This window comes from Toxotes jaculatrix, chromosome 8 (assembly GCF_017976425.1).
Source record: "Toxotes jaculatrix isolate fToxJac2 chromosome 8, fToxJac2.pri, whole genome shotgun sequence".
NCBI classification, from domain to species: domain Eukaryota; kingdom Metazoa; phylum Chordata; class Actinopteri; family Toxotidae; genus Toxotes; species Toxotes jaculatrix.
The window spans coordinates 4,449,437-4,457,005 of NC_054401.1; the positions used below are offsets into that span (position 1 = coordinate 4,449,437).

Consider the following 7,569-nt stretch of genomic DNA (forward strand, 5'->3'; position numbering starts at 1 on the left):
ATATAAATGTATGTGTGGTATTCACTTTTGGTCACCGGGGTGTATGTTATAGTTTTTGGAAGTAGCGAAGAGAGGATTAGCTTGTGTCAAACTGTGTGAAATGTCACCGCATGGTGCCTTTCATCCTCACGTGAGGCAGCACTTACAGTCCACACCTAGGCTCCTGGAGACACGTGCCAGGAAACAATCAGTGAACACATACGCATTGTTTAGTCATTTTTTCCTTTTGTTTATTTACAAGTGACAAAATAAATTAAGGTGCAAAAATACTTAAGAAATGACACAATGATCACGAGTTGGCCTGTGAAGGCAGCAGCAGCACTAGATGTGATCATCATAAATTTACAATATCTACACATTTATCAGAATTTACAGAAAGCCCGTGTTTCATACATTGCACTGAAAATGTCCTTGTAGAAAGACCAATGGACAACACACGCTGTTGTCTGAATATTAATCAGCATGTTAGAGTCATTAAAAGTTCAGTTTCTTATGCGTGGTGATCAGGGCCAGGGCCTCCACAAAGACTGGCTGACCGGGTGGCTCTGGGACGGGCTCTGTTTGCTCGCTCTATTCGTCGCTTTGTGGGGCTGCTGGGGAGTTGTGGGAGGACGATGTGATTCTCCTCGGGTCTGAGCACAGTTTGTCACATTTAAGGCAGGCGTGCAGAGTCTGTGTCCGGACCTGTTTATCAGCATCTGGAGAATGGATCTGGACGACTTCCTGAGAAGCAGAGAGCTGGTGGAGGATGGGGCCTCTGTTCTTCTCTGGACGGCTGCAGAATCAGGGCGGGCAAAGCGAGCATCCAGTGCTGCTCCGAGCCACAAGCCTTTCCCCTCGGGTCCCAGGAACTGAGTAGCCCTCTGCAGGCAGGTGGAGAAGCCGTCTTGGAAGGAGTGCTTCTCGCCTCCGCCACCATCTCCAGCGCTCGTCTTGTCTCCTTTGGCAGTGTTCTGGAGGAAGAGGACTGTGTGTTCGAGTATCTCAGCTTTCTCCACTCTGCGTCGATTCTGCTCCTGGGACACAAACAAAGAGTTAATAAACAGGTTCCCATGGCTCCCTTTAAAATGCCTTTAATCTTGTAGGATGGACCAGCTGACCACCAAAGCCATGTGGCCTTTACCTGTCGTTGTAGCAGAAGAGTCTTTAGGCTCTCCAGGCTGCGGTTCATTCTCTCTCTTCGACGCTTTTCCACCTGAGGTTTGAGAATCTGCGGGAAACAGAAACGAAACAATAAAATTAATGAATGAAACGAGACTGCAATATGAAATTATTGAAGTCTACTGCAAATCCACGATTCCGTCCTACATATAGAGCGATGTGCATCTCAGGACAGTTCAGTCAACACACCGTGTAATGGCGTACAAAATAATCTGCAATTTTCCGTGAAGACATGAATGATACAAGTACCTTCTTTTGGGCCTTTGCGTCCTCTGAACCTTGAAGCAACTTCATGATTGTAGTCCAACAACTATTCAGCGGTAACTGTAGCTGCGTCAGTCTGTCAGTCAGAGCTGATTGTGACCGCTCAGGCTTCAGTGAGGGGTTTTAAGCCTGAGGTGGGCGTAACTTTAGGCCCCTCCCACCACCCCGATCGCAGACTTCACTTTACTCCAGTCACCAAACTCAATAGATATAGATAAACTTTATTAACCCCCGAGGGGAAATTAGTTAAAGTTGTTAATGTCTGTAAAACATTTAGCTCTGCAAGTTAACCCTTTCTCTGCTGTGAGTCTCTTTTATTTTCCAGTAGTTTGAGTCTTCCATAGTTTGAGAGTTGGCCACAGGCCCGTCAGTGGGGAAAAAAGATTAAACTGTTAAAAAAAAACATTACAACAAAGTGAATAATGTAAATCAAATAAACTTTGTTGATTTTCTACTTCAAATTGTTTGCTTAATAAAATATTTTAACACTTATTTGAAGATGAATACAAGCTGACGCGCCAACAGGACCCCTCACTTATTCTCAGCACGTGCTGCTGCCCAGCTGAGTGTGACCGGCACGCGCCTGTGAAAGGTGTAATATGCTCGTGCGACGCTCATTTACATTTGTGAGGGAAAGCAACAAACATCCGCCAAAACAGCGTGAAGCCCAGACAAATGACTGTGGGTGACGCGCGCCATTATTATTGAGGTCGAAACGAGACGTCGAGTTTCAGGTTGCCTCAGGCCAACAGCGACAAAAAAGACTAAAGAAATCAAGAGAAAACATTTAGAATAAACGCTCATTCAGAGATTCACTGATGACTGAATATCGCATATAAAATTATTTCATGCAAAGCAAGGTAAATTGTTTTCTCCTTGTTTGTGGATGTAAGACACCACCATGTTGAAAACAAAAGCGCAATTCAGTGGATCCATTATTTAATTCAACGCGTGCTTCTTAAACTACAAAGAATCTGCAAATTCCACTGAACGTGCCAACTACGCTTCGTGCGTAAAACCGCCTTTTACGCACGGCTCTGCAAATACCTGTGAAATAATGACATTTGAACCAAATGGCGACAAAGTGTGTGTAAGATGTCGTTTGGAGAGGCCAACGCGTGGGAACCCGAAATCCATCTCTCCCACACTCTTTATGATGTATCGATTCTAACAGGTAATAAAGTGTGAACAGAGCTCCCTGCTCGATTTTCCCATGAGAGAGAGTTGGAGGAGCCACTTACACGTTTGCGTGAACTAGTGCTGATGGTTTGCTGTAAATACACGTCTAACACCCGTTAAACCAAACTGAGCGATTCTGAGACACTCTACCGAAAGATCTCCTTTACTACTCATTTCTAGCACCAAATAAAGCAGCACGTTTTAATCATGGGAAAAAAACGCTGCGCGCGTAAAATCTGTCCTTTCACGGGCGACTGTGATTCTCTGCTGCTCTGACTCAGATGAACGTGATTGATTGTATTTAACTGTTAACTTAATTGTTTTGACTCTTGTCACAACCTGTAATGATTATTCCGAACGTCTTGCGTGTGTGCGTGTGGGAACCTGAGAGCAGCTTCTCGCCCAAGCACAGTTTGCAAATGAAGTATTGGTTTTAACAGGTAATAAAGTGACGGTGAAGCGTCCTTGCTCCACGTCCCCGTGATGAGAAAGAGCCGGAGGACGCTGTCCCACCGTCACACTGTCCCACTGTCACACTTACTCGACATTTGCCTGCACGTTGCCGTGTCAGACGGCAAATGTGCGTCCACCAAACCCCCATTAATTTATTGCCATTCAGTTTGGAAACGCGTGACCGTTTGCTTCACGCCCCCGTCACGTCTTAACAGTTTATATTCATGCATTCTTTCTCGTGTAACCAGTTCCTTTTGCAGTGGTTGATGAAGTACTAACAACGTAAAACATATACCATTATAAACACAAGTCCTGCATTGTGCGTCCTGAAGCAGTAGTCAGGTGTTTGTGTGAACACTGAAACAGCTTTTTTTTCTTGCTGTAATCATTCCTCCTGTTCATACTGGCCTTTCAAAAATCCTAAAGCGCTGAAACAGAGTTTTATCCAGAAAACGCCCAGATAATGGCTACTGTCTTCTCACAGATTTACTTTACACACTTAGTGCAGGAGGAGACCGTCTCTCTGTATTATCTGACTCTGTAAACTCTGGAATTCAAACCCTTTGATCGCCTGCACAGACACGCGCAGCAGCTAGAGCAGCACGCGACCATGTCACACCTTATTTAAAAGGCCCACCAGCTGAGAAAACTTCAACAACTGACTGACCCCACTACAAACCTTTTTTTTTCCTTTTACATTAGAGTCAGTAAGATTTCTACCAGACGCTCCTGCCTTGAGATTTGTGTCCTGCTGATTTATTGATTGAGAGCACCTGGCACGCGCCAAGCCTTGATTAAATAAGACATGATACACCTGTCCCAGAAAAACCTAAGATATCTCTGAAGTTCCCAGACAAACATATGAATTCCCAGACAAACATATGTCCAGTTGCCTTCGATTCAATTTTCAAAGAGAGAACTATGACCTGGATGAATGAGAACATTCACAGACACTCTGAAGTAAGTTAAATATCCAGTAGTAAAAGTGACCATCAACCCCCAAACCAATGTTATCTGCAGTGAAAGTCACGCTTCCAGCCTGCAGTGGTTCTCTGGGAGTCCTGCTGGGTTTCATCCTAATCATTTAATCAGCGGTTTTTCGACACCTGGGCGCCAGTTAAACGAATTAAACGAACTTGTTTTCGAGTGTGCTTTGGGAGGTTTTCGAACATGGGCTTTAGTTATTTGAATATAAAACCAAAGAGAGCAGTGGAGTAATAAAGACAAAATACATTTTCTTGGGAATTCTTAGTGAGACAATGCGCTGAAACTGAGGTAGCGCTACAGTCCTAACGAGTTCAATGCGTGAATATGTGTAAAAGACATAAAATGACGGGGCGAGTGCGGTGCGTAATTCACATTTGTGTGACGAGAGTGTGTAGCCTACGTGTGTGTGTGGGAACCTGAAAGCTCACGGTCCTCCACACACTTCTTTTCATGATGTACTAATTCTAACAGATAATAAAAGTGCAAATGAAGTTTGGCTCTTTCCCCTTTCCCACGAGAAAGAGCCAGAAAACCGTCTCCCATGCTGTTCCATTACAGCGACACCAGTTTCTCCCTTCAAGTGTGGGTACACAGAAAGGAAAAAAAATGTAAATAAAAATATTGTCGTTTCACTTACAAATCTATTTCAAACTCAAAGGTGTAGTCTCCTCCACAGTTTGAATGTAGGTAAAAGTCTAATTTCAGCCTAATCAAGCAGACAAACTCTTACCCATGAACAAATTTTACTAAATAATTTATTCATCATTTTGCTTCTTGACATTGTAAAATGTTTGTTTGTTTTCCGGTTTCAAATAATCCAGATTTTGTATTATTCCTCCTTTCCGAAAACAGGACAACCGAGCTCGGACTCTCCAGACAACCTGAGGCCTCTGACAGAACTTCAAAGAGCCACAGCAGGCGTGAAGACACGTTTTGTTTCCTGTGACTCGACACCGGACACGCGTGGAGAACAAACGGCCTGTGAGCAGCTGAGGGGCAATGTTGGTGAGAGAATGAATACTAATCATCATGAAAACAAAGGCAGACGTGAGCTGGTGGTAATCCAACTTCATCCTGGTACTAACTGGTGACTGGTTATTTTGCCGTGATGTAACATGAACTAAGACTAGTTCTCATTGTTTCTACATGAAAATTAATCTAAACAAACCTGACAGAGATTTTTTAGTTACATATTATTATGAGACCAGAGGCTAATGATATAAGAACTTGCAAAACAGTTACAGTAATAAAATAATTTTGGTCAGGCCGCTTTAAGAGCAGAATAGGTGAATGGAAATACAGTGTAAAATGGTTAAATAGTTAAAATAGCTTGTTATTTAATTTTTTACAGTAAATCTTTTACACAGGTAGCACTGGGTGATATTATATATCTTTTTTCCTGGCTTAATCCCAAGAAGGCTGAGTGAATAATGTGTGAACAGGGTCATCTTTGATGTCTTTGAAGTGAGGACTGCTACTGAACTCTTTTCACCTCATGGTCAGACTTCACACCTGGAGGATGTCGCTCTGCAGGAGGCCGTGCTTCACACCTCAAGACTCAAACTAAAAAGAGCTGTCACAGGCAGCCCATAAAAAATGCTCAGACACCATGCGTGTTCATTTTAACAAATGTTTTTATTTTTCTTATAAAAAAGAATACCGCTCACCATAGGGAGACATCCAGAATAAATTAGTGTGCAAAATAGACAAGATATATATTTAAAGAGAATACAAGACATATGGCACACAGAGCCACAGATGTCATTCATGCCAGCAGACATTGTGGCACACAGGTGAATGTGAGATGCTGCGTGGGGCTCCCTCAGCCTCAAACCCTGAGGTCCCACACCTGGAAATGTGATGGATGGACACTCAATCATTATCCACTTCAGTATCAACGCTCTTGAATCATGATAGCGGGTGTAGCAGAGGGTTTTAGCAGTATATGAAGGAGGAGGCAGACTCTTCAGCTCCATAACACTCACCTCTAAACTCGCTCTTCAGCACAGCAGCAGTCCCGGCAGGACAGCTCAGTTCAGCCGCATGATCCAGCTCACGCCTGTCCCAGTCTGGGTCTGAGTCCCTGTGCCTGTCAGCAGAATAGATGGCTGCCCCACTGACTGAGCTCATTCAGAAGCATTAAACAAGAGTAGTGAGTCAACTCTATCACACATACAGTACATGTACAAATGAGATTTTTACATTATTTACAGGCTTTGAGGTTAGGAGTTATCAAAGACCATTGTTCACAAGAGTACAATGCAGATATTCTGTAAGGAACAATACAGGTGGCACCAGTGAATATGAATCAGTCGTCAGAGTCATTGAAAGTTCAAGTTTCAAAGGTCACTGCCTGATCATCAGGGCCAGGGCCTCCACAAAGTCTGGCTGACTGGGCAGCTCTGGGACGGGCTCTGTTTGCTTGCTCGACTCGCCACCCTGATCTTCAACTGACTTTGTTTCTGAGGCTGCTGGGGAACTCTGGGAAACCCTTGCTGGACTGGAAGTCGGTAGGGATGAACAGAACTGTTCACACCGACGGCTCGTGTATGCAGTCTGTGCTTAGACTTTTGCCTAAGCATCCGAAGAATGGACTTTGTCTGTGGCAGAGAGTTGGAGGAGGAACTGGCCTCAGTTCTCTGGACGCCTGCAGAATCAGAGTCTGAACGGGCAAAGCGAGCAGCAAAACATGCATCCAGTGCTGCTCCGAGCCACAAGCCTTTCCCCTCGGGTCCCAGGAACTGAGCAGCCCTCTGCAGGCAGGTGGAGAAGCCGTCTTGGAAGGAGTGTTTCTGGCCTCCGCCGCCATCTCCAGCTCTCGTCTTGTCTCCTTTGGCAGTGTTCTGGAGGAAGAGGACTGTGTGTTCGAGAATCTCAGCTTTCTCCACTCTGTGCTGAGTCCCACCCTGCAAGAAAACACCAGTATGAGTTAATGGAGTCTGCAGTAAGAGGCTTTTTAACTGGACACACATCCTAAAATAGTTCCATTTAAAAAAAACTGAGATGTTTACAGAAACAACAATATTTTTTCTCACAATAGCAACAATTGTACTGAAAGATTTTCTTTTTTACCAATTGTTGTGGTTCTTGCAGCAACATGGTCCTCAGACGCTCCAGACTGCGGTTCATCCTCTCCCTTCGACGTTTCTCCACCTGAGATTTTATGAACTGAAAGAAACAAAAAAGAAAACATTGAGGGGGACGACCCAAATGTACAGTGGTGGCATATTCAATTTAACTGACCCTGGTTAAAAAGTTTTTTTTCTCCCAGCACTGAGGTCAGTGATGTTTGGGACATTTGCTCAAAAGTTTAAAAGTGTAATTTTGCTAAACTAAATAATTTTAACCATAGTTGTATCTGAGTGAAAACAGCAGTTGTATAATCTTTTTTTCACCTTTCTGTCGTTTGTTGCATCCTCCGTTTGGTGTAACAGTTTCATGGTAGCTGATGGTCCAAAGTCAGTCCTCATCCAGCGGTTAGAGAGGTTCCTTCACAGTCTGCTGATCAGGTAATGACCCTCTTGG

At 44.0% G+C, this 7,569-nt stretch overlaps 2 protein-coding genes across 2 annotated transcripts; both read right to left on the bottom strand.

The window, feature by feature from the left end:
* Positions 1-270: 270 nt before the first annotated feature.
* LOC121186282 (transcription factor HES-5-like) lies at positions 271-1,496 on the bottom strand. The gene is made up of 3 exons (XM_041044971.1): positions 1,411-1,496; positions 1,124-1,210; positions 271-1,016 (listed from the first exon to the last, which is right to left on the bottom strand). Exons 1-3 carry the CDS (start codon positions 1,453-1,455, stop codon positions 504-506), a joined length of 645 nt encoding a protein of 214 aa, XP_040900905.1. The 5' UTR covers positions 1,456-1,496; the 3' UTR covers positions 271-503.
* Positions 1,497-6,327: 4,831 nt separating this feature from the next.
* On the bottom strand, positions 6,328-7,484 carry LOC121186335 (transcription factor HES-7.1-A-like). Its single transcript, XM_041045029.1, has 3 exons — positions 7,440-7,484; positions 7,117-7,212; positions 6,328-6,950 (listed from the first exon to the last, which is right to left on the bottom strand). The coding sequence occupies exons 1-3, from the start codon at positions 7,482-7,484 to the stop codon at positions 6,405-6,407; spliced, it is 687 nt and encodes a 228-aa protein (XP_040900963.1). The 3' UTR covers positions 6,328-6,404.
* Positions 7,485-7,569: the final 85 nt, after the last annotated feature.

What these genes read in the sequence shown, in the direction of transcription:
- LOC121186282 (XM_041044971.1), bottom strand. Translation starts at nt 1,455, where the DNA reads ATGAAGTTGCTTCAAGGTTCAGAGGACGCAAAGGCCCAAAAGAAG. An exon ending in ACGCAAAGGCCCAAAAGAAG is followed by an intron (nt 1,211 to 1,410) that starts GTACTTGTATCA and finishes TGTTTCCCGCAG; the next exon opens with ATTCTCAAACCTCAGGTGGA. An exon ending in CTCTTCTGCTACAACGACAG is followed by an intron (nt 1,017 to 1,123) that starts GTAAAGGCCACA and finishes TTTGTGTCCCAG; the next exon opens with GAGCAGAATCGACGCAGAGT.
- LOC121186335 (XM_041045029.1), bottom strand. Translation starts at nt 7,484, where the DNA reads ATGAAACTGTTACACCAAACGGAGGATGCAACAAACGACAGAAAG. An exon ending in ATGCAACAAACGACAGAAAG is followed by an intron (nt 7,213 to 7,439) that starts GTGAAAAAAAGA and finishes TGTTTCTTTCAG; the next exon opens with TTCATAAAATCTCAGGTGGA. An exon ending in TGCAAGAACCACAACAATTG is followed by an intron (nt 6,951 to 7,116) that starts GTAAAAAAGAAA and finishes GTTTTCTTGCAG; the next exon opens with GGTGGGACTCAGCACAGAGT.